General features: G+C 38.4%; 1 protein-coding gene across 1 annotated transcript; it reads left to right on the top strand.

Annotated features, from left to right (window-relative positions):
* The first annotated feature begins 1,112 nt into the window (after positions 1-1,112).
* Positions 1,113-27,144, top strand: VAPA (VAMP associated protein A). The gene is made up of 6 exons (XM_014871204.2): positions 1,113-1,266; positions 17,706-17,858; positions 20,492-20,595; positions 22,582-22,662; positions 23,348-23,524; positions 24,464-27,144. Exons 1-6 carry the CDS (start codon positions 1,191-1,193, stop codon positions 24,620-24,622), a joined length of 750 nt encoding a protein of 249 aa, XP_014726690.1. The 5' UTR covers positions 1,113-1,190; the 3' UTR covers positions 24,623-27,144.

Raw genomic sequence — 27,144 nt, 5'->3', positions numbered from 1 at the left:
GACCAATGGTGTGAGGTTCAACAAGACTCAGTGCCGGGTCCTGCACTTGTGTCACACCAACCCCTGCAGCACTACAGGCTGGGGAAAGATTGGCTGGAAAGGTGCTCAGCAGAACGGGGTCTGGGGATGTTGGTCAACAACAGCTGACCATGAGCCAGCATGTGTCTAGGTGGCCAAGAAGGCCAATGGCATCCTGGCCTTTATCAAGCATCATGTGGCCAGCGCTTTCCTCCCTATATATAGCATTGGTGAGACTGCACTTGAGAACTGTGTCCAATTCTGGGCCCTTCGATTCAGGAAAGACACTCAAGTGCTGGACTGTGTCCAGAGAAAGGCAGCAATGCTGGTGAAGGGTCTGGAGCACATGTCCTGTGAAGAGCTGAGGGTGTTTAGCCTGGAGCAGAGGCGGCTCAAGGGGATCCATATCGCTTTCTACAACTGCCTGAAAGGAGGTTTTGGCCAGGTGGGGGTCGGCCTCTTCTCCCAAGCAATTAGAAATAGGATAAGAGTACAAAACCTCAACTTCCACAGGAGAGCTTTAGGTTGGACATTAGGATAATTTATTCACAGAAAGAGTGATTAGGTATTGGAATGTGATGCCTAGGGTGGTGGTGGAGTCACGGTCCCTGGAGGCGTTTAAAGAAAGACTGGACGTGGCACTGAGTGCCATGGTCTACCTTACAGGGTGGTGTCCGGTCACAAGTTGGACGCGAGGATCTCGGAGCTCTTTTCCAACCCAACTGATTCTGGGATTCTGACTCGCTCTATCAGCCAGGACGGGAGGGAAGGGCGTGTGTGAGTGTGTGTGCGTATGTCCGTGTGCTTCCGTGTCCATGCGTGTCCCAGTGTCCCTGTGTGTGTGGGACGACCCCGCGGGGCGCGGGCGCATGCGCACAAGGAAGGCCGCGGGGGAGCGCGCCGCCGCCGTCGTGCCCGCGCAGGGGGCGGTGCTGCCGGGGCGGGGAGGGCGCGGGGCCGCGCTCGGGGGCGCGCAGCAGCAGCGGCAGTGCCCGCCCTCGGCCTGCGCCCCGCCGGCAGCGCCCGCAGAGCCGCGCCGAGACACCGCCCGCCCGCCGTGAAGGAGCGGCGGCACCGCCGGCCCCTCCGCTCCTCCTCCTTCTCCTCCGCCTTCTCCTCCGCCTCCTCCGCCCTTCCCCCTGCCCCTCCTCCCGCCAGAGCTAGCGAGCGAGATGGCGGCCGCCGGGGCTCTGGCGAAGCACGAGCAGATCCTGGTGCTTGATCCGCCCACCGACCTCAAATTTAAAGGTGAGGAGGGGGTAAGCCGGCGCGGCGGAGGGGAGCGGGGCGGCAGCGGCGGGGTGTCCCGTTCCGCCTGGGCGCCGGGCCGAGGGCGGGCGCCGCGTTCCCCGCTGCCTCCCGCGGGCGGGCCGCGGTGCCGGGCGCTGCCCGCCCGCCGGGGGATGGGGGGCGCCGCCGAGCCGGCGAGCGGGATCGGCCGCCGCCATCTTGGGATCCCGCGGGGATCCGCGGTGCCGGGTGGGATCGGCCGCCCCCTCCCTCCCTGCCCCCGCCCGCCCCGCCGTGTCACCGCTGCGCTCGTAGGCCCGGCCCCGGAGCAGCGGCGCCCGGGGACGCGGGTGTCGCTCTCCGGTCGCTGCGGTGCGGGCTCCCTCTGGCAGCAGCGGGCAGGAGAGGCCCTGGAGCGAGCGGTGGAAGCCTTGCGGGGTTCCACGCTTCACGAGGCAGCCCTAACGTCTGGCCTTGTCCCGCTTCTCCTCTCAGGCGTGTTGGGGCCCCGGTGTCCGGGCGGAGCTGGTGCGGCTCTGCACCATCAGTGCCCGGCACCCGCGCCCTCGCCCCGGTGCATCGCAGCCCGGCGAAGGGCTCCCCGCCCTTTCCCCAGAGCTGTCATGTCTCAGGCAGGCTATCGGAACGTAAACAGGGAGCTCGCCTCTTCACTGCGAATGAGGGAAATGGAATGCGTGCCTTTCGGAAGTTTTATGTGTGCTGTATGTTGCGTGCCGACCGCATGGCTGTGACTGCTGGCGTGCTGCTGTCAAAATAGGTCCCAGCTTGTGCTGGTATCGTGTGTGCCTGTGGTTTTCTCTCCTCATGAATTAGATAGTTGTGAAAGGAAAGGCTCGGTCAGAAATGAGTGGTCGTTGAAAGGCAAGGGCATAAAGAAAAGCGTGTCAGAACACGTAGTTTTTGTGATGTTATACCTGTAAGGGGCACTGAGAAGAATCTCAGAACCTTTCTGATTTGGAATCATCAGTATTAGATTTTTTTTTAAAGTAATTAATATTATACGAACTTATATTTTTAAATGTTGTGACTGGTGTCAGCACATGTACGTGCCTAATCCTGTGCATTCTTCTATTTTCCACTTTTAATAGGCTCATTTTTCATTGTTTTAGAGGACAGAGTGGAATTTATGATGTTGTAAAAATCTTCCACAGACAACTAGAACAAATGAGTATTTGTATTAGAAAAGAACACTCTATTCGCCCAAAATACCTTTGGTCTGGCCTAGAATTTAGATTAATTAGCAAACTATATTTGTTTTATTGATCCGTCAAATCAATTAAGCCCCCACATCTGTCTAATCATGCATATTAATTTCAAGATAGCTTCAATTTAATTTTTTTTAAATTGCACTTTCACACAGAGTCAAAACCGTTGCAGATGCTTGTAATTTTCACTTGGGTTTTGTGTTGTTGAAATGCTGCTGGTCTGTCTGCACTTACACTTCAGTATGCTGTGTTCAGAGCAGGTTGATGCAAGAACAGGTTGTGGGAAAATGCATTATTTTAAATTTTTTCAAAATAAAAAAATACTGTGTCTAACTCAAAGCCTGCAAATGTTGAGATGTCTCTGAGCTGGAACTAGGCTGTGTTGGTGTGTTGTGAGACAGTGTTGATTGAATAAATACTAGATTAGAAATTCTGTCTCTGTGAAGCTTGTCAGTCGATCTTTATTGTGCTGTGTGTTTATGCACTTAGAGAGTGAAACGTGTATTCTTTAGGCATAAACTTTGGTTTCAGGCTAATGCATATATAAGGAAAATTTCTGTAGAGCAGACTAAGCAAAAACAAAATATGAAGCATAATGAGACTGCAGCACTCTCTATTACTGTACTGTTGCAGTAATATACTATAGAAAGTGCTATCAATTGAGAGAGCATCGAGTGCACTCTCAAGAAATATTTTCTGACTGCTTATTCTTTAGAGTTGTTTAAAAAGGTTTGTGGGCCACAAACTAACCCAGTTCTAAAGTACTGTTAAAGAATACAATATTGGCAGTAGGGAATTCTGAGTGTCACTTTTTAAAAAGTAATTGGTTAGTAAGAAAGAGAATATATGACTAAGTGTTCCATAGTGTAGGAAAGGCGTAAAACTTTGTTAAAAGAATAAAACTATACATTTTTTCAGTGCAGCAGGTTATTCAAAGTTATTTTATTAGTGCAATAATCCATTTTTATTAATGCTGTTGACGCCTGTGTAACAGAAATCCAATTTAAGTCTAAACATTTGAATTGAACAAATAATTTTGTTGGTTTTCTTGCCTCAAGAAGTTATAATGGCTTTGCTGACCTTTAGGGTAACAGTGAAATGTGATAGTGTGCTGCTTTACAAACACCTATTTCATTAAAAGGTACGTAGTACTTATCTTAAGGAGTTGTTAACAAGGCTTTAAATTCATCAGTGCATGATGAAGCTGCTTTTTTAATTAATATAACCTAATTTACTCTGTCAGCAAAAATAAGGTTTGTTGTACATTTATCCTTTAATTTTATTCAGCACGATCCAAGGGGATTTCTAAAGAGCACGTCCTGTGGTAGCTAACACATTACATAGTTCCCTTGGTGTCCAAGATTGCAATCCTGTTTTTTTAGTGCTTGTAGTCCTAGAAATTTCTGTCATTAATAGTGTTTGGGTCATGGTTAATTCCCTGTGTCCCTCTTTGGTATGTAGGTTTCTTTGGATTCTAAAACTATTGGGAATATCTTAAGAAAAACCAAAAACCAAGTAAGTATTTTTCATATTGTTGTGCAAATGTGACAAGGGGAAAAATTGTACTTAAAATGATGAAACGAAAAGGAGTTGATAAACTACGTAATATCACTTTCAGACACTCTGTATGGAGCACTGAGAATTTGCCTCGTGGCAAAATTCTGGTCTTGTACCCAGATTCTTCAGCCATATTGCTCCTGCAGGCTAGCTTTCTTTTTTATTCTAATGATTTTTGTTTAACTTCTCAAATCTGAAGTTGTTGGAGTTTATTTAGGACTGGATAGGAGGAATTGAAACACAAGACACTTAAAAGCAACCCATTTGGAAGGTGAAACATCTTCTTCTTACTAAAGTCTTCATGGGACTTGAACATGTAATTGTTGTTAGTCTATTTTAGTGAAGAGTATGGGAATCTGGAGTTGGTGCCCTGTGAGTAAATAAGTTTTAAAATTTTTTTTTTGTAAGCAGTTATATAGTTTAATAGCAACACTTGAAGTTTTGAGTTCAAAAATTTGTAGCATTTTTATGGAAACTCCTTCTTCCTTAAGCCAAAGAAGCCAATTTTGCAATTTAAGTAACATGGATTTAAGTTAGCCTTGGATTATGGTCCTTTTTTAAAAAAAAAAATCTTCAAAAACCTTCTCCAGATGTTTGAATCAGTCATAAGACATGCTTCTGCAACACCTAATTGAAAATCAACACTAGTTGATTTGATGAGCTTTGGAAGATTAGTAGACCGTGTTCAGAATTTGAATTTTGTGTGATTCGGAGGTGTCTGACTAGCAATACAAGATTATAAAAATGCCTGAATATTCTAAATTGATACCCTTTATTGAAGTTCTTGCTTACAAGTGTGTGAAGTCCAGTTATGTTACCTTTGTAAACATCTCAAAATAATACGCCACTCTTTTCCTTTAGCAGACTAAAATTTGAAATGTGTCCGTGTGCAGTAAATTTTCTTTTTGATGGGTCGAATTACTAGGAGAGATCAGTGTGACAGAGAATGTTTAATTTCTGATCGTTGATTTGAATTATGGTCTAGAATTTCAGTGTATAAAATCAGCTATCAGCTGGTGTGTGTTCAAATGACTTTTCATGGGAGGTAGAGAGCACTTCACTCAAGTATTGCAGCTTATTCTGAAATGCACATTCCCACAACCTTTTAAATAATACAAAAATATTGCTGTAGATGATTTTGTAATCATTACATTGCCATTGGTAACACTGAAAGCCACGGGATATGTGTTGCTGCAAATCGAGAAGGTGTAATTTAAAGGCAAAAATAGCTCAATGTTAAATGCATCCCCTGCCCTCAAGGTCTGTTGCCAGAATTGGCCTTTTGGTGTAGGCAGAGTTTGAAGTCCTCAAATGTGATCTTACTGCCTTACTTATGTGTGTCTTGATTTTGTCAGATTTTATGACTGTTTTTACCCTCTTCAAAGTACCAGTAAATTTGTGATGTCCCAGTTTTCTAAGATAGGTTAGAAAAAAAAGGTGATTGGGGTATCAGTTTTCTGGTATCTTCATTCAGGAACATTTTTGAAAATAAACAGTGTGAGTGTAGAAGGGAAAAACTGGTTGTAAGTGATTACTAATATAGTTGTGACTTTCTGATACTTTGAAATGGTTCCATTTAAGTTAATATTTTTGCTGGCTGAGAATTGCATAATGGCAATAAAGTGACTCAGTAGTCAACACGTAGTCTGACTTTTTTTTTCAAATGCAAGAGAGATTCTTGGCATTGTTTGCTCTTCCTGTATGTATACTTTCATTGTTTCATGGCTCAAATGTAGTATTTATTAGTATATTAATTCCTTTAAATTACTTGTATTAATGAAAATCGAAGCACAGGATGATTTGTGGGAATATGTTGAGGAAGAACAAGGAAGATAATGTTTATCTGATGTTGCTTATTATTTTATACAATCTTCTCTACCACTGTGCTAGACTGCATTTAAAACTGCCTTGTAAAAAGGGAGTTATATTGATCTGTGAAGTCAGGTGTATTATAGTGTTAAATTATGTTTTGGCAGAACTAGTTTGTCACTTGTTTTAAGATTCAGTAGTGGAATATTTTCCTGTGGGGATAGAGGTATACAGCAGTGAAGATTTAGAAGCTTTATCCTTTACCTGAAATATATAGGACTCTGTTTTGCTTAATATTGCTGTTGCTCCACTAAACAGTGAAACACTATCCAAACCTCATACCTTGTTCTTCTAGTGTGTGCTAATGATTATTGATATAAAAGCTTCACCTTTGCATTGTAATTACTATAAAGTGCCTACTCATGCTGGTTGTTGATAGCTTAAGCAGGTGTTCATGTGATCACCACAAGACATTTTTATTAATATTATAAAAACATTCTGTATTATGCATGAACAGTGTAGTGTTGTTCAAGGCCAGGTTGAAAAGTAGAAAGTTTGAGAGGATTGAGAGGAGCTGCTTTATTGCATCAGTAGATAGGTCTGAATATTTAGTGCACCAACTGTCCGTTGTGGAAATACAAATTGTTCCTGTTTTGGCCTGACCACGGTTTGTGAACGTTTTACTTTCTGACCAACTTAGTCTTTGGGAGATGTTTGTTAACCAGATCTTTGTGACCATCAGTCACTAAAGGCCTTTACATGCTTCCCTTATAAGACAAGAATTGAAGTAGAAAAGGTTTTCTGAAGAGAATTTACTGTGTTAAAAGTGGAAAACCAACCCCGACTAATTAGATAAATATTACACTTTCCAGTTTGGAAGTTGTCTGTTAACAAGGCTTGTAGTGTCAGATGAACCTGATAAGTCAGTGTAAGCTAATTTCTTTAAAAAGAAAAAAATCAGCAAAACTACTCTACTAAGATGCTTTCTGATGTGGTATTTTTGAAAATAAAAATGAATAAACACAAGTTAGAATTTTACTAACATTGTTTTTCTTAAGGTGGTAAGATTTGGGGCGTATCTTGGCCTCTAGCTTCTCTCGTCTTTTAGTGTTGTTTTGGATTGTGTAAGGTTATTTCCTGGAATTTAAAATTATTTAGCAATGTAGATGTCATTTAATTTTAGTATTTCAAAGTATTTGGAAATAGATGGTTATAGTAAATAGATATTTTCAGTTCATTCCTATATGAACAAGGTCTTGTGAATTAAGATAGTTTGCTGAATATTTTCCTGCTGTAGGACTTTGTGTTTAATAACATGGAAGAGGAAGAAAATAAAAAGAAAAGTAAGTGTTTGCATGAAATTTTAAAAAATAGTCAAATCAGAATTTTTCTCTCCTTTCTCAAAATGTGGTCTTACTTGGATTAAAATCTTATTCTGACACTTGCGTGCTTGAATTGGTCTGGCCTCAATAGTGAGCAAAGCCTTAGAGGAAAGAACAAAAACATTGGGGTAGATGGAACATGGAATAAAATGCAGTGTCCCAAGTAGAATGTGGCAGTCTGATCTGAGGCCTTCTCTATCTATGATATTGGGGATTGCCCTGACCCATGTGCAGGGTCACTTGTACTTGGCCTTGCTGACCCTCATGAGATTGCCATGGGGCAGCCCTTCACTCCTGTCAAGGTCCCAGTGGATGGCATCGCTTCCCCCCAGTGAATCCACTGCCTCGCTCACTTGGTGTCACGTGCAGGGAGATAGGGATAGCACTTGTTGCCGGTTTTCACTTGAACATTCTAGCATTGACTGGAACTCTTTGCATGAACCACCCAGACAATTCCATGTCCATCTAACAGTCCATGCGTCAAGCCCATATCTCTCTAATTTAGGGGTAAGAATGTTGGGGGAGACCATATTAAAGACTGTACAGATGTCCAGGTAGGTGACATGTGTAGCTCTTCCCCTGTCCATTGATGTCCACCGTAGAAGGCCACTAGATTAGTGAGGCATGATTTGCCCATGGTAAAGCCATGTTTGCTGTCACTAACTCCTTGTCTTCAATACATTTTGTTATATTTTTGAGGAAAGTCTGTTCTGTTTTTTGTTAATGACCTTGGTATGGGTGGGAGTGTGCTAGTACAGACTGGTAGTGCAAGGTTAGGATATGTGATGAATGCAAAAAAAAAATTGAATGTGTGCTAATAATAAAACATTTTTTTAGAGGTGATGAAAAAGAAGTAAAACTAGTGACTAGTACTTAATCATGGGTTTATTGTGAATGTGACAAGTCATGAAATGGGACAAATACAGGACTGTAATTTTGTAGTGAGGAAAGTATTAATGTCAAGGTTTTTGGCTTTGATGAAGCTTCATCTGAATGCATCCCTGGCAACAGCTAGTCAGATAAAATGAACCCAAATGGGAATGATGCAAAGACAACTTTATTAACGCAAGTGAAGTAGAATAGCTTTAGCTTGTTAATCTTAGCAAAATGAAGGTTGAAAGGGGATATGATTGCTATCTATAAATACATCAGCAAGGTAAGCACCGGGGAAAAGAAAATCTATCTAGACTAAAGGATAGGATTGGTGGAAAAATGAATTTGCTTCAAGTGACTATGAATGTATTTAGATCATGAGAAACTTAGCTGAATCTGAATCATGTCAGTCTCAACCAACTTTCTAAAAATTATGTGGGCAAAAATAGTTTTAAATTCATGAGATACCATCTTACAAGATTATTAGTTTCCTATGAACTTCAGAAAGCTTCTCCTAGGTCATGATTTTACAGTGTTCTTGAAAGTTTGGTAGGACATTAATGGTCCACAATTGTGTACTTAGGCTAGAGCGTGTAAGTTGTGTTACATTCCAAGACATTAGAATAGCTGGACTAGACATGCTTAATTTCTTTCCTTTGTAAAAAGGGATATCCATGAATTTACAAATATATACATGGGAGTAACTGTTCCATATGTGAAACAAACCTAGTAATTCTAGTCTATAGGGATATGATGTTAATTTAACGTTACCATGTTACGTTACCACTATGCTGCTAATAAGGCCAGTAAACATAGTAGACCCAGTGAAAGTAAAAACAGTTTGGTCTTTAAATTTGAATGTCCGCTAACCATCTACCAGCCATGTTCTGTGTTATAGCTCAGGTTGGAACTCCAGCTGCTTCTGTAGAAGTGACCTGATTGGTCCTGGGAAGGGTGGCTGCATTAGTTCAGCTCAGTACTGGGATGAGAAGTTGATGAGGAAGTGGAGTTTGTGGTCCTGCCTGATTGACAAGACTGACTAAATGCAACTTCTGTTTGAAGCAGGTGTTTGTTTTCATGAATGACTGTAGGAAATGATCGTACTTAGCTTTCAGTGGCTTGGGAAATGGAGACCTGTAGCCTAAGCTTCCAGAGACTGAAAAGTCACCCTGAAACTGCAGTGATCTCTAGGTGTGTTTGGGAGGCCGTCCAGTGTTGGCTAGACCTGTCTGTAGGAGATTTTAATGTCTGATACACAAGTCTGTTTTGACCAGTCCAACGGCTAAAACTGTTTGGTTTGGTTTTTAAAAAGAATTTTCTGGGCTTTTGTCCATGCTGGGAGACTTGCGAATTTGATTGATTTTTTTTTTTTTTTTTTTTTTTTTTTAAGTAACTTTGTTACACTGTTGGGATACTGCTTGCATGGAAACCAGTGAAAACCACAAGAGCTTTGGTGGTCTGTTCAATGTTTGTGTCTGGCCTCTTCTTGGAGTGCATTGGGAAAAGTGCAAGGCAAGAGCTTTTGATCGGGTCTTCTGTGGAAAGACTGATTTTCTATGTGCCACTACAGCTGTCATCTGAGATGATTACAAATGTTCTGATTACTGCTATAGAGTTTGAAGAGTATCTTGTATGTTGCAATGCAGATCAGTTAGGTGTATCCAATGGGAGATTTCTTATATGATGATGCATATGGATTTTAAGCTGCTGGATATTTGAATATTTTAAGCAGCACATCTGGGTTTTTTAGCATCACTGAAACCATTTGTAAGCTATAGCAGGTTAAACACAAATCAAGTTTAAATGGAAAAAGGAAAGGGAAAAGTTACTTGTTTATTTATTCTGTTGATGAAATATGCTGGTATTCTGGAAATCTAAGAAGCTCTGTAAATATCAAATTCATTAGTTATCCTACCTTATGCAAGCAAAGAGAATAGTTGCTCCAGCAGGAAGGAGCAACTATATAACATAGTCCTTACTGAACTAAATCTATACTGAAAGATTGCATGTATATATTAGTTGTTCAGGACTTTGGGGGGATAATTTGATAGTTTAAATGTTCAAGTTTATTACCACTGAAATATTTCTACTGTTCTTGTTATTTCAGCAGTGCTTTGGTATGAATAATACTTTTGATTAGATTCTGAAGACGTTGTCCTACTAGGATTAAGAGCTGCCAATTTTAGTGTGCTCTTAATATGTCTTTGGCAAGAATAACAATGTAATCCAAGTAAAGCTAAATTGCAAGTAAGAAATTCACAATATTATGGAGGTTAATTTTAAGTTAAAAGTATCCCTTTGATGACGTTAGTAACTAGACAGTTCTTTAGTAATAACACTCTTTCAATAGAAAAATATCAAGAATAGACATATATGACTGACTTGGGCCTAGACTGCTAGATTTTAAAGCTTAAGCTAAATACCAGCAGTAATACGAAGTTATTCCATGTTATACCATCTTATTACTGATGGTGGTGTTTTGTTGTTGTTAAGGCTAAAGAAATCATTGCCCATATTTTACACTAAATGCAGGACAGTCTACATTTAGTCTGTATTTTATCTAATATATAAAGAAAATAATGTTCTCTTGACCAGAATTCCTGGTAATGATCTGTGGCTGTACTTTACTCTTGAGATAGATGCTTACTGCATTTTTACTGTGGTTTCTTGGCTCCTAACAACATTTCAGTCACAGGCTGGGGTGAATAAGAAGTTTTGATCCAGAAAAAATATGTAAGGAAATGTTTTGTCTGCTTTGAAATGTCACTGTGTTGTATTTTTGTCTTTTCTCTGTCAGAATGACAGGCAAAAGGTTTCAGCTCCCATTTCTCTTACACCAGCCCCAGTAAAGTGTGTGTGCCAGTGTCTGCACAAGCACATCTAATAAGCTGTGTAGCCACATGCAGGCTCTGCCCCTTTGACAGAGGAAGATGAGCTATTTTAGGATTAAAAAATGGTCACTGTCTCAGCATTTTTTAGAAAGAAAAATCTGTGATAGACACATCAGCAACATGAGTGCTGACAGCATGTCATCGTGGAGAGCTCAGATAAAATCTGATGTTACCCCTTGTAAACAGTGGCAGCCTAGAATCAGCCCTCAGGAATTGTGGACATTGAGGTGTGTCAGCTTTCTTATAAAGCCTCTTTTGCTTTCTATATTTTACATGCAGGTTGAGGATAAAACATAATTATTTCTCAAGTGCCAGGGTAGAATAAGAAGTGAAAGATTCTGTAATGATGTTCTAATATATGAATATCTTCCTGAGAGCCATGGTTATTTGTAGGTATAATTAATCTCTCACCTTCATCCAGTGATTATTCTTGATAATTCATATCCATGTTTAAGTATTAATCCATGAAACCTAAGCTATTATGCTTCATAGACCATGAATAATTTCAATGTAGGTGATTTGTTAGAGTTGGAGTTTTTCTTGGAGAAGGTATTTAAATGGTCATGATTCTGGTATTTCAAGAGAAAGGAGTTATTTATGTTCATTGGAAATGCATATTATGTATTCTTTTCAGATTTTTTTTCATAGAAGTCTGAATATTAATTTATTAAAATGAATTTGTGGAAATAAACAATATTCCCCTCACTTTCTTTTGTGTCAGCTATGTCACCTATGCTTTTTTCAGAAAATACTATAAAATTCGATTTTGAGCAATAAAATGCTTTGTTTATATTTTAAGATTAATTTTCTTATCTGATAGGGTAGTTTTGACTTGCTACTGTACACAGGTATTTCTCATTTTTGAATGTCTTTCCTTCAGTACTTCTGGTGGAGAATGATCTGGTCAAGGAATATTTAAGGAAGCTGGACATAGTAAGTCCAAGGACTCTGGTGGAATGCACACGAGTGCTGAGGGATCTGCCAGGTGGACAAACAAGCTGACAGGAACCTTGTGAAGTTCAACAAAAAGTGCGAAATTTGGCAGCTGGGGAGGGACAACCATGCAAGTTGGGATCTGACCAGCTGGGAAAGCAGCTTTGCAGAAATGGCCTTGGGTGTCCTGATGGTCACTAAGTTGATCATATGCCAGCAATGTGCTGTTGCTACAAAGAACGCCAGTGGTGTCCCAGGCTGCATTAGGAGGAATATTGCCAGCAGGTTGAGGGAGGTGTTCCTTCACCTCTGCTCAGCACTGGTGAGGCCACAGCTGGAGTGCTGGGTCCAGTTCTGGGCTCCCCAGTGCAGGAGAAACATTGACATAATGGAGAGAGTCCAGGGAAGGGCCAGGAAGATGATAGACTGGAGCATCTCTCTTGTGAGGAAAGGCTGAGAGAGCTGGGGCTACTTCAGCCTGGAAAACTGTAGGCTTGGGAAAATCTTACTGATGTATAAAAATACCTGAAGGGAAGGGTGCAAAGAAGAAGATGGATGCCCATGAGGCAATGGACGCACCATGAAACATGGGAGCTTCCCTCTGTACATGAGAAAACACAGTTTTACTCTGAGGGTGACCAAACAGTGGCACAGGTTGTCTGGGGAGGCTGTAGAGTCTCTATCCTTGGATGTACTCAGAAGCTTCCTGGCCATGGTGCTGGGTGGCTCGCTGGCTCTGGGTATTCCTGCTTGAGCAGGGAGTTTTGGCAGATAACTTCTAGGGGTCCCTTCCAGCCACAACCATTCTGTGATTGCTATGTCAAATGAATTGAAACAGTTAAATTTTGGCCTATTAAAAAAATCTGTATTATATCATACAAATATAGATTCATGGAGCTTTATTAAATTAACTTACTCTTTCTTTACTCCATTGTTACATTTGATTCTGGCAGAATGAGTTGCTGGACATCTTACTCTGTTCCTTTCAGGTGTATCCAAAAAGTCAGTTTACTTGGTCTCAAAATTTGCTTTCCTCATTTACAATATCACTATTAGTTTTTATTCTGCTGACTTGACCTCATTTCTCATTTATTAGGGCTCAAACTGTCAAATGCAGTAAATGAGTTTTCTTTGTCTGCCCAACCTGACTTTATTGTGCACCCAAAGAAAACTACTCTGAGTTGTTTTAGTTGAGGTGCGTTGAAGTGTTCTATATGTTTCAAGTGCTCTTGGAAATTCAAAGGTGATGCAGCAGCTGCAAAGAAACAGCATTCCACTTAAAGCGTATAATCTCCATAGTTTTTGAAGTTAATATTGTAACAAATAGTAAGGACTTTGGATTCCTTTTGCCAGTCTGTGTACTTTTTAAATGTGTACTTTCATTGTTTTTAGATGTGTCTGAATGTATCATTTTGCTGTGCCAATTTACAGCTTAAATAAACTTTATTCAATGCAGGCACTAGAGTGTTTTCTGGCAGAGTCGGCTTAGATGTTGGCTTTTGCAACAGCTACAGTTCATTGTCTTAAATTGAAGAGGGCAATATGCTTAACACTTAAATTGTTTCATAAAATGCTGTTGATTTTGCTTAATAATGCATGCTCATTTTTGTACAACTCTACAAGGGATCTGCTTTCTAATTATCAAAGATTTTGTGTAATTTAATAGAATTATAATTTCTTCTTATCCAATTTTATGTAGAGGTGGTAGGCTTTAAGGTAGGCTTTTTGTGTACATTATGATAGCCTTACTAATTTTGAATGGAAGTTCTTGCTGACCAATCCTGCCCTTTCTCAGAAGCGCTTTGTTTGCTCTGTGCTGCCAACAGCTAGAGATACTGACATAGGTCTCTCACCTTTCCCAGGGCTACCAGGCCTGTGGAGGTTTATCTAAGCTCTTCCTTCCCACACTAGGAAGGCATGTTCACATTATCGTTTTTTTCCCTGATGTCTGACCATCTCAGATGGTAGAGAAATGGGTAGAAGCTGGGTCAGTGAAGGAGAACTGAATCTGAAGTGAAAATAACACCACTGATGAAAAAGAGCTCTGTATGGGTCCTACCTATCCAGTAATAGGTATATTTTGGTTTTACTGCAGCATAACTGGCAAGCTGGGAAATTTGGCACTGTTTCAGCAGTAGAAACTGGCTCTGCAGAATCTGTGGCATTTCTTCCTGCCCACAAGTTGCTGTAGTCCAAGCTGTGTAGTTGCCAGAGGCAACCCTGGCATTAATGTTGTGGTGATTGCACTGTGAGATAGCTGAAATAGAAACTCAGCACATAAAGTGTTTGGATATGTCTGGTATTTCTGAGTGTGATTAGGCAGATGTCTGTCCTTCTTTTCTAAGGCCCTTGTAAGTCAAAGAGACAGGAAAACTTCTGGCATGAATTGTCACTGCTCCATTCAAAACCAGTTGGAACAAACTAGCACGCTCACAACCTTCGTTCCAGGAAGATGCTGTAATTAGTGTCTTGAATTTACACTACTAAGAGAGTTGTTGAATTCACTGTCCCCTCTAAAGTAACCCTTGAATTCCAGAGGCTATTAGATTGACATTACAGGTTTGTAAAACAGTGACCTCTTGTCATTAGACATCATGTTCCATTGGTATATAGCCTGAGGATTTTATTAGTTGAATTACAGCTTCTGTGTGTACAGTTAGGCGTAAGCTTGTCTGAGATTTAAATGCTTAAATAAAAATCTGCTTGGACCTGAGTGTTGTGCAAGCAGCAGGTGAGATGCTATTTTTGGGATTATAATGCTGCCCTGGTGTAGCTGAATATTTACTGAGATGAAGTGGGTGTGCATTTGTCCATTTTGATGCATGAGCATAATGTTTGTATCCATCTTTGTCAGTTCTTTTCCTTGTTTACATGCAGTCTGTGTAGTATGATCCAAACATTTCTCCTTCCTGGTTCTTCCGCCCCTGCCCCACATTTTTCCTCAAGAGCAGTCATAGTTTAGGCTTTTGCACTTAGGCTGTTAATACCAGCATGTACTTCATTTCTATACTCCTCCAGAGCTAGTGGTGCTTATGTTTGCATAATAGTGAACTCTAGAATCTTCTTCAGGTGTTGCAGTTTCTTTTTTAAAGGTTATGCTAACTTAGATCATGTGGCTCCTCTGAAAGGTACTAGATTTTTTTTTCTGATTTACTATCCTTCTGTCTGTTCCTGCCTGTCCCTGCTCAGATCCAAGCTGTTGGTTTGCCATTAAGCTACCAAACAGCTGGGGTCTGCAGGAACAGTGAAATTCAGTCATCTTTTCCTTTTGTGCACCAATTTGTTACCACCTACTTATTAAATCTGATGGTTGCAGGTCTTGAAAGGCTTTATACAGCTATTTTCTTTAAAGCTTTTAGAAAGCAGGTGAAAGGTAAAGCTGTCATAAGCATCCTCTAGACCTTGAAAAAGATTTCAGTCACCTCTGAAAGAAATGTCTGATTCTAAAAAATGTCCCCGAGCTAAAAGCTTTTTTTTTGTGAAGTATCCAGGAAATGCAAAGGAGGTCACTGCATTCATGTACCTGGGAAAGAAAAGCAGATTTCTTTTAATTATCTGAGGTGCTGAAACTGACAGTGAATATCAGAGTAATTTGAAGAATGTTTTGAATCCTATCTCATTATTACACACTTTAAAAAGGCAGGCATGAGGAGACCTTTCATGTCTCAAAAGAAACAGAAAATCTTTTAGTTTAAGAACCAGTTTATCAGTTTATAAATTCACTGTTGTTTTGTCTTGAAACAAGCTAGTTTTGAATAGTATAGTTCCTTTTCTTCATGACTCTGCTTTTCAAAATGAGCCTCTGAACTGTCTTCTTTTCCTTTGTGCAGAATGTCCTTAGTTAAAGTAGTTGAGAAGATTGAGAAGCAGAACTCCTCAGGTTGCCTAGAGTTGCAATTCAAAAGAAAAGTAACCCACAAATTTGAAAGCCAGATTCAAGGTGCTGTTTGCCTCTGGGCACTGCAAAAGCAGTGGTTATTAGATGAGTAATAGCTTAGGTGGTTGTTAGTAAAACTCCCAGAATAACTTCCTCAAAAATGTGTGTGTAGCTTGAAAAAAATGCATGTTTGGTGTATTATGAGTGTATTACCAGTCTTAGAGTGAGAGAGTATTCAGCTGCCTGGTTTTAGTTCAGTTTGTGATATGGCTGATGGGAGTTTTGGTTCTCCCTCTATAGGTAAAGACAACTGGATCCTGCAAGAATCATCGAAAGATGAGTGGCAGGAAACTTTCAAATACTTTTGTAAATCGTGGGTGCTGTGTCAAATTTGCCTGGATTGAGAGGATGACTTATCCACCATATAAAGTCAGATCATAAGTGAAGTTTCAGACAAGTAATACCAGTTCCTGTTTTGTCAAAAGAACCTCACTGAATGTAAACCTAGCTCACATGTCTCTTATCTACATCTCAGTATTCTGGTTCTCAGTGATTCTCTTTATAATCTTTATGTATTTGTATCTTGGTGTTTTGTGTTAGGACTGTTTAATGCTCTCTCAAAATCAAGTATTTGGAGTGAGTTATAGAAATAAAGGCATCAGTTAAATAGTGAGCCCTCTAGTGTACTAATGTGTTTGATAGTGAGCAGAGCTATTTCCTTCAGAGAAGTGCAGACACCCCTATGGAATAAGGTGTTCAGAAAAGACTTGATTTCTACGTCTCACGCACTTCGTGGTTTTGTTATACCTTACCACTTGTTCGCATCACTTATATTTTTCATCCAATTTAATCTGAAGTTTGCTTTTGTTGTAGTTTGTAGTAGTAGTAGTAGTGTAGTAGTGAAAAGTTGTTGTATTTTCAATACTGATAAAATTATTTTGTAGTAATTTAACGTATAGTTTTAAAGAACTATAAAGAAGGTTCTTAAAAGTTAATGTACGCATGGAATATTCTTGAATAAATTTCGTGTTCATATGAAACACGATTTTTCTAGAGCCCTTGCAGTCTTGCTTTCAGACGACACAAACATAAGGGAGATTAACACTGCTCAGAGTGCTATGAACCTTATTTTTTGTGCTGTTACTGTGTGGCGTTGTGAAGTGATCACATGAAGGTGATCTCTGCTGGAAGACACGTGTTTCTGCAGCTTGGTATTGAAATGATGTCTCTTGTCCAGACCTGGAAGGAATTCCTATCTTGAATGTTTGTTTAACAGTTTAGAGAGTACACTGCATTGAATACATAAATACAGCAACTACAACTACAATAGCAACTATTGCTTTTCTGGGGATCAGTTAGAGTACATGCATAAACAGAGTATCATCTCTCTTGCTTATTTTGAGTTTAAAAGAGGAGATTAATGCCTTGTCCTGTCAAGTCTATAGGAGCTCAGAATCCAAGAGAAGTTGAAATCTCAAGAGCAGTTACTATATTTTAGTCCCAGTGTTTTCTTTAAAAAGTTGAAAGAGTTCCAAAGAATGTGTTGCTTCTATTCCTGAAGAACAATTCAGCAAAATTTTCTTTTGAATGTGATCAGTACCTTCTAGATATTGCAAATATTAAGAATGATTTGGTAAGAATAGCATATACATATATGAACCATTTGTGCCAGCAGCTTGAGTCTGTTGTAATATTTAAGAGTTCTCAATTGCTGTAATGCCTATTGTTATAATTAAAGTGACAAAGCACTCTCTGCATGTGTGTGTATGTGCCTAACAGGTGTAGGATTTAACCTGCTTTTAGCAGTTTGTTGGCAACAAGATATATTTTAAGAGTTACTTGTGCTGTATAAACAGATTTATTCTCCAGAGATACATGTATATTTAAAAAAGACCAACATTTTTTTCAGGTCCCTTTACAGATGTAGTAACTACAAATCTTAAACTACGAAATCCATCAGATAGAAAAGTATGCTTCAAAGTGAAGACCACAGCACCTCGTCGATACTGCGTGAGGCCAAACAGTGGAATTATCGACCCAGGATCGTCTGTAATTGTTTCAGGTAAAAACAAATATATGCAGTTGTTGGTTTTTTGTAAGTGTTTTTAAGGCCTTTGATGCAGTTCCCTAAAGCTTGATCTTAAAGACTGTTTGAACTATGTCAGCTTTTAAAAACTTTTATTTTTAAATAAAAAGGATTCCCCTCGTTGGTGTGATGGCAACTTGATGTAGAGCTGCAATGATACATGAAAAAAATCGTCCATATAGAAATACTTGCCTTTGTCACATTTATCTGTGGCTCTCTGAAAAGACGAAAGGCAAACTGAAAATGGGCAGTGACATTAACAGTACCTTTGCCTCAGACTACTATATTCATATTTGTATCCTGAAGCAGAGCATTTCTTGGCTGCTCTGATGTGCTTAAAGTGTAACATTTCATAGTTCATTGCATGTAAGAAAAAGTTAGTTTACAATTGTATCTAGTTGTTTTTCTCAAAAAAATGGGAAGACTAGATAGTAGTCTGCAGATTTGTTAAATTATTTTTGTAGGTCATTCTCCTGACCATTTTGTAGTAGAATCTCTAGAATAAGGGGAATTCAAGTTGTAGAGATGACAGGCAGTGCAGGTGTGAACTCCTAGATCTCCTAGGTTCTAGAAAACTGAATATGTTAGAACCTTTGAAGACCTGTGTAGCAAAGCAACAGGGAAATCATGGAGCAATCCTCAGAAGTTTTAGATTCACATTCTTATACCTTTTGGTAAGTTTAAAAGAAGCTGGAGAACTGTCTTCAGGTGATATGTTCAAATGATGCAAAGAGGACTGCAAGAAAAGTTTGTGATTGATTAAAACCCTTAGAGTGACTTTCTTTGTAGGAGTTTTCTAATCTAATATGATCTGTAGAATCAGGCCCTTTAAAACTTCATTATTGCTTACCATGGGCAATCCAGCATCTGGGCTCATGAGGAGCTCACTGACTTGGGGATGAAAAATCATTTTACTGAGAATTGATTTAAGATTCAAGTAGTCAAATACTTGTTTATTTCCATCTTCAACTACAAGTTACAGCCACTTTGCCTTAGCTGTGTGTTTGATCTTGTATCTGGGATTTTTCCAGTGGGTAGTTCGATATCACAATCAAGATCTTGCTGGCATTTCTCTTCAGGGAATTGAATAGATTGAGGGATTACATACTGTGTGTTTTCATAGTTGCAAATAATCCTTTTAAAGCTTTAAATATTTTGGTTTTTTAAATGAGTCAGTGGAGCTGTAAACAATATCGTGGCTTCAGGATCTCCAATAAAGGGAAACAATGTTACACTGCTTGAGTGTTCAGTTGGCATAGCAGGAAGTCTTTGATGTGCCCATTTCTGTATTACTGGATTCTCATGCAGTTATTCAGCTACAGTGACCTCGAGATGCTTTCAAGTGCAGTTGTTTAGTTATGGTGATTCCACAATGCTTTTCAGAAGTTCTCTTCCCCAAAGTGTCAGCTTCATCTTTTTGTTTTTAGGAATATAATTTCTTCTGGGTCATTTGCTAAGATAAGTGCGCAGATTATTTTTCTAGTGACCCACTTTATCTCGTCAGTCTCTCAACTGAATATTTTCAGTGCTGAGTCATCTTTCATATAATTAAAAATAGATTCCTCTCACATTGTTGTGCAGAGAGAAATAACTATAGGATACTGTGGGCTGAAACTCTTATGTTCAAAATTGAATGTTGAGGCAGTCTTATCTGTCTTCAGGCTGTTTAATGCATTGTGCTGATTCAGAGCCAAGCCAGTTTTTAAATTCATTGTTGGAAATGTGATTTGACAGTCATTTTAAGGAAGTCCACTGATGTTTTTTATTAACTTACCACTTTTCAATTGTGAATCACTAGGTAACCTTCTTCAGCCATGTTTTTTCATTTTTTTTCAAAGAATAAAAATTCTGTAAAGCTGTTTTTCTTTGCCTTGATACCCTAAATTTACTATTTATTATCCTGTCATGTATTGTTTGTTGTTAACTTGTTAACAGCAATTGCTTGTTGTTGGTTGTTTTTAATAATATAGCATGTTACTCCTGTTCCTTTGCAGCTTGTAACTGTTACTTGTTTATGTTTTTCCATCTGCTTTTGCATTTTTCTAGCTGTATCAGTATCTCTACCATAGCTTTTTCATTGCTATAAAATAGGTACATATACAGATAAGAAAAATTACATGGAGTCCTGTAACAGTTATATTTTTCTGAAACTGCTTCTACTTCTCTTAATTTTGTATAAAGATACACTGGACTGGAATTCTCATTCTGTGGAAGATATGCTGAACTGGAATTCCCATTCTGTGGAAGACAGGTGTTTGTACACAGCCAAATAATTTATCTCTCCAGTTTGCTGAGTCCTCATCCTCTGGTAGATCAAGTTGCAAGTCTACCCCCACATATACATTTTTAGATGCAATTTTTTTTGGTCTCTTTTACAGGATCTGTTTGTTCATATTTGTATATGAAATGTCTTTTCCTGTAGTAATTACAGAAATAATCATGTCGGCTAGACCAGACTCTGGCCTCTCAGTCTCTTTTTCTACAGTGTGTGCGCTGCCTTTGCGTTTTAACTTTCAGTGTCTGTTCAATGAGGAGTAAATCTGAAGTGGATAGCATGCTTGCTGTAGATTAGCTGAAGAATCACCGTTTTATTTTTTCCTTTGGAACAGTAATGCTGCAGCCTTTTGACTATGACCCAAATGAGAAGAGTAAACACAAGTTTATGGTACAAACAACCTATGCACCACCAAATATTACAGATATGGAGGCAGTGGTAAGTAAAAATGGAGTAAAATGGCAGTTGGTTTTTTTTCCCTTAAAAAAATCAGGCTTAACTATAAATTATCCATGTTTTTGCAATTTCTTTTTGAAGAAGAATTGGGTTTTCTCTGAACAAGTGTGACTTCAAATATGATTCAGAGTTTAAAATGAAATACAAGGTCAGTTCTTAGAACATGCCTGTAGTGATTAGCCTAGCGGTTATTGAATGAAAATAGTAGTGAGTCTTAGATAAGGGTCAGTTCACTGTTAAAATATGGGTGTATTATATCTTTATATGCAGTTAATTTGAAAGGGATAAACAGATTGAATTTGAAGGAATCAAGAGTATATTCAAACAACAAGCCTGAAGCTGTATGAAAACGGGTTCATTTGGTATGAAAAGTGTTTAAGTAAAATGTTGAATGGGATTAAACATTCTTAAGCATGAACTAAAACATTTTGAAGACTAATATGTGTCTCCCTACAAGATACCAAGCTAAACACAGCACAAATGATAGATTTACTTTCTCTTTTAATAGAACATGTTGTAGCTTTACTTCTTAGGCTGGGTTGGTCTGATGAAAGATCCAGGAAGAAGATACGTAGGTTTTTGCTTGTTAATTCATAAGTAGGGTGCCTGTTTCTGATTTTACTGGCTGGCAGCAAAAGGAACGGAGCCCTCAGTTATTAGAATGTGCCTTTTAGGGTGTATGTGGGCTCACATAAATATGTCCTGAGGTGGAGGTCAATGTTGCACATGCTTCAAACTCTACAAACTTTTTCAAGAAATGGCTGGATTCACACAAGTACATTTGATGTTTACTCAAGGCAGAGAAGGAGAGGGGAAACAAATGATAAAGATGAGATTTTAGAAATTGCTGAAATCCAAGAGACCTTTTCAGGTTTGGGCTCTGTCCCCTTATATGAAGGCAAAGACTACTGTGGCATCACTTCACTGGAAGCAGTGGAAAACCTAGATTTTATGAAGCTTTGGAGACATGAAAGTTAACATCTGTCTGCCTTTTTGAACTGGTTTGTTTTTCTTCATATGCTCTAGTAGTTGTTGGTTATGTGTGGTAAATGAACCATGCCTATTTGGTGAGGATATAAAAACCAGCTTCAGAAGTATCTTTCAAATAACTGCTTTCTTAGTGAGTTCAGGTATAGAATACTGATAAACGTCTTGCAGAAAATCGCTAATTGTAATTAAAAGTTACTGTATAACTAAAGCTACTGGGAAAAAAAATAGGAAGGATGTTATGAAAAACCTGAATATTTGAATCTGTAACACCTGTAAGGGAACAGTAGAGGACCTATTGGAAAAATTGCTGCAGACTTCAGAGCAGTCTGAGCCTAAGAATTTAAGGCAACTACATGAAGTGCATGCTTTGAAAGTTAATTGTCAGTTGAGTAGAGTGATTCCATCATAGTTTAGTTATTTAAATATACTGAGAAGCATTAGAATTTAAATGTTTTTTATAAACAGCTTTTAAAAATTCTCTAGGCCCAAATTGTCGCATGATATGCAGTAAAAGGAGAAAGTGGTTAAAAGTCTAAAAATTTACTCTAGAGCACACGTAGAGTCACTAAAAGGTGTCTTTCAATCTTTTAAGATCAGTGCTTCCAAGATAGGATACAAGAAGTATCTTTACTGAAGCATAATAGGTCTAGATCAAACTGACTCAGATGGTACTTGTTTCTCATTGTGTGTTAAGAAACCACTGGATTGTCCCCTCCCTGTTTCATACAAACCTGTGATGGATCCATCCTTGCATTCAGTTTACTCTTTTTCATTTCCAGGCTTGAATAACCATTTCTAACATTTCACAGCAGTGAGTGTGAACAAAAAGTATTGTTCATAAGCAAGTCTGAAAATGGCAGGGAGGGTAAGCACGGTATTCAGCTGTATAGGAAGCCAGTGCTAAGAGCAAGCTTAGGAACTGTTGAGATGTTTGCATGAGTCCAGCATGTTAAATAACTGTGTTAATTGTTTTCTTAGTGGAAAGAAGCGAAGCCTGATGAGTTAATGGACTCAAAATTGAGATGTGTGTTTGAAATGCCCAATGAAAATGATAAACTGGTAAGTAAGGAAGAAGAGACTATCATACACTGACTGGTAGGATCTCACAGAAATATCAGGGTTATCTTAACCTATTTGATTTAATGATTAAATGAATTGTTGGAATTTGTGCTAAATTAGAAGGAGGGGTGTTCAATATATAACTTTTTAAGGATTCATAGAATCATGGAACAGCTCAACTTTAAAGGGACCTTGAAATACCGTGTGGTCCAAGACCTTGTCCAAAAGGGAACACTCTGTCCAACCACATCTTAAAAAACTCCCAATGGACAGCAGTGCCAAAAACCAGATCTTTTTCTTATTTTTGTACTTTATATTTTCAGATGCAATCTCAATTTAATCTTGGGGGGAAGAGGATGTAGGGATTGCTTTGTGGTCTGGATTTTTTTGGTTGGTTTGTTGTTTTTTCTTTCTTTTTGGTAAAGGATAATTTATGAGATGAAGGTGTAAGCTTAAAAGTATTAATTTGTGTCTCAGTAGAGTGTAGTACCAGGTAAACCATGCAGTCTTCTCTTGCTTTTTTAATACTTGAGCTAATCAAAATTACACTATCAGTATGTCTGTTCAGCTTACTGTAAATATAAACCTCATTGAACTGTATTAGTAGCTTAATTGTTTCACTTTTAAGCTGTGAATGATTTTTCTCTAGGTAAGTAAATTCTCAAATTATTCTTGATGTTTGTAGAATGATATAGATGCAAGCAAATCCGCCCCAGTACTGAACACATCTAAGCAGGATGGACCGATGCCAAAACCACACAGTGTTTCACTTAATGACACTGAAACAAGGAAGCTCGTGGAGGAGTGCAAAAGACTTCAGGCAGAGATTATGAAGCTGACAGATGAAAATCGGCACCTGAGAGTAAGTTCTGTGTCCACGTGGCTTCACTCTTCTCGATTGAAAGGTGTGGTTTGTAATTAGGCCAAAAGATGTATATTCCAGCAAGTAGATAAAGCTGTCAGAATGTCAAGATTGACTGATAATGACTTTACTGTCCTGTATATAATGTATATTTTGAACTTGTCAGTGATTGGGACGTTGTGATTGTCATGCATGAGACATTGAAGCTACATAATTTTCTTCTTAAATGAAGTGGTCCTAATTTAGTTGATCCTAGTTACTTTAGATCTAAGTCAAAGCTACTGAATTAGTAGCTTTTTAAAAGTACTTTATTTTTCATGAATAATGAGTAAGTGAGATCCAGAGCAGTAACATTCTGTATTACAAACAGCTAGTGAACAAGAGCAATTGTTTGGCCAGAGGAGGTAAGCAAACACTACTTTCCTGTACCTTTATGTGAAGGTGTCATTTCAGTGACCTGTAACTAGTCAATACATGACTTTATGGGTCTTTTTTATATATTTGCTTTTGGAACAGTTCTGACAATTTCATTGGCCATGGTAGCCTTTTAAAGAACTATGAAATAATACATCTTCACACGTGTTATTCTGATGACATTGGCACTAAACAAAGCAGATGTTTCTCCTTAACAATAAGGAATTACTGCTGTTTAGTTTTGACACATATTAAGTAAGAGCAGAATGCTTCATGATTTTTGGTGTATTTTTTAAGCAGAGAGCCTAGTGAAGAGACACTAGTGAATTACGGTCCTTATTTAAAATATAGTTTTCTATGTTCATGTTTTGGATTTTGGTGTGATGTAATGTTTTATGTATTGAGGGTTTTTTTAAAACTTTATTTAAATATTCTTCAGTAAATACGGCCTTTTGAGTTCAGTTTTTACTATCCTAATGATGTATTTATGGTTTTTTTCCATCTGTTTTTTTTTCATCCCCTCAGGATGAAGGCTTGAGGCTCAGAAAGGTAGCGCACTCGGATAAATCTGGATCACCCACAGCTTTGGCCCTCAGAGATAATGGCTCTAATTCTCTTCCTTCACTTCTTGTTGTAATTGCAGCCATTTTCATTGGATTCTTTCTAGGGAAGTTCATCTTGTAGAAAGAATGAGTGTGAGAAGCATGCAAAACTGCAGCTTCCTTTTTTTTTTGTTTTTGTTTGTTTTTTTTCTTTTTTTTTTTGTTTTGTTTTTTTTTTTTTTTTTTTTTTTTCTCTTGGCCAGAAAAAGGTTTGTTTACCTACCACATCATGGGTAGTACGGCCCTAGTGGCCGTTTTTGTGTACAGCATCATAACAGGCTTGGCCTTTAATGATCTCGCACGGTTAGAAAACACAATCTGAAAATACAAACTGTTCAGCTGCTGGACAAAATTGTACATTCAGTCATCAATAGCAGGTATCTGTTGCACAGTCAGTCCTTTATGAAAATTCATAAATAAAGAATTGTTCTTTCTTTCTGTGGTTTTAATAAGAATTCAAAAATTGTTCAGAGTCTTGTAAATGTTATTTTAATAATCCTTTAAAATTTTATCTGTTGCTGTTACCTCTTGACAAATGATTTATTAGATTGCTAATCCCACTCATTCAGGAATATGACAAGAGGTATTATGGGGGAAATGGTGCCTCTTACTGTGTAAATTTTCTCCTTACCTTACTTTGCTAATATCATGGCAGAATTTCTTTCTTATTCCTTGTGAGGCATTGTTGAGAGTTCTTCATCCTTAACAGTCCTGTCCCATAATATTTAACATGACAAAAGAAATAAAATTGTTAACAGATTTTTCTGCTGGGTAGCCTGTTTGTTTGTGTCGTGCTCTTAGAGGGGATTCTTAACAAGTTCATTGTTCATGGTAATTTGCTACTTGTAACAAATGGCTATTTTGACGTTTTTTTGCTTAAGTCTCTGGCTTTGACTGTTGTAATTGAAGCTTGGGAAAGAAAAAGAAAAAAAAAAGGTTTCCATTCCATTTGTCTAAAAATACTGTTTCTGGCTGCTTTCAGCTACAAAAAGGATGGTTATCAAACTTGTTTTGGGACAGAATAATTTGGATATCCTGCAGGTGCAAATGCCAGACATGAATGTTTTCGATATATTAACAATTTGCTTGGATTGTGCAGGAATGTAATAATCAACCTTCTGTTCCATCTTTGGATCTTCTGGGTGTCTTCCAGGAGTCAACATTATTCTTTGATTTCTTAAGGGTACTTAGTTCACATATATTAACTACTCAGTTTATAATTCTGTCTTAGCAGATATTAAAAAAATGCAAGTTGAATCATTCAGACACCCGTAGTAAATTCCATGATGCAGAAGAGTTGATATTTGCTGAGTTGTTCACCTTTTGCTCAGTTATTCACCTCTGGGAAATAAAAATAATTTTATGCAACTCTTGGCAGATCTACCTGTTTTAACCATGTACAGCTAAGTTTTAAAAAATGCATTTTTGGGGTCTGAAATGCTTCCCTGCACTTAATCTTATGTCTTGCCTCATCTCTGAATATGTCATAAAAACAAACAGTAGTATTGAAACAAAATATTACCTGTACTTCTGAGTAAGCATAATCCAATACAGGGAATTACTTGTAAACTTGAAAAATTGTGGAAGAGGTGTACTCCTGTAAGCAAAATTGTATATGCTCTTGGACAGCTTGACTTGATGTGGTGCAGCTAAGTGTGTTAGACCTTGGTATATGCACACCTCGTGTAGCTGAGAAAAATGTTCTGGGAAAGATGTACGTTATCTTGGTTGCCTTTGATTTCTAGTGCTTTTTTTTTTTTTAATTACATCATGTTCTGTCATAGCTTTCTGTGATAAATCTTTTTTATAAAATCTTGCACATGTACAAGGAAAATGATGGAGAAAATGCAAATACTGCTTATCTTTTCACTTAAGCATGCAAACACTGATGTTTCCAATTACTTGTTCCAGTGTCTGCATTGAAGTCTCCTTCCATCCTAGTGACTGGAAAAAACTATGTTAAGGTTTTGATTATTTTGGTTCCGCTGGTTCAGAATGGTGTATTCTGATTTTTTTCTCTAACAGAAAATTTCCACATCAAACTTTCACAGCCTGTTCCAAACTGATTACATGGAAAATAACGAAAGCAATATTGTGCAGGATGTAGTTTGCTTCAGACAGAGCAGTCATTCCTGCGTTGAAGGGAGAAAAGCCAAACAAAACCCTCTGGAAGATCGTTAAATGTTTACAGCATGGTATACGGGGGTTTTCAAAGGTGCTAGCGCTTAGAGAACTTTAAACCAGAAAGACAGGTCATTGCTCAATGCAGCTGACTCAGGTTTTGATATCTGGCAGCAGAAATATGGTTAAAGTTATGATAAAATCAGAATGAAATAACTTTTTTTCATACATAAGAAAACAGTTGATGGTAAAACTTTGGTCATGGTTTAAGTGATGTTTTCAAGGTGAAAGTGTACAGTGCTCTTGTAACCAGAGTTCTCAGCAGTGCTGTAAGGAGCCTGTCTTGGTTTCCTGTAATCCCTTCATAGCTGTATATAAAATGTAATGCTAAAACTATTTTGCTCTCAGGAGTCACTTTGGATGAGATCAACTGTATTATGAATTATGTAACATGGATTAAATTGTTTGTCTTTGTTCATGAAA

Source organism: Sturnus vulgaris, chromosome 1 (genome assembly GCF_052056855.1).
Source record: "Sturnus vulgaris isolate bStuVul1 chromosome 1, bStuVul1.hap1, whole genome shotgun sequence".
NCBI lineage: Eukaryota > Metazoa > Chordata > Aves > Passeriformes > Sturnidae > Sturnus > Sturnus vulgaris.
This window is presented reverse-complemented; position numbering and strand designations above follow the sequence as displayed.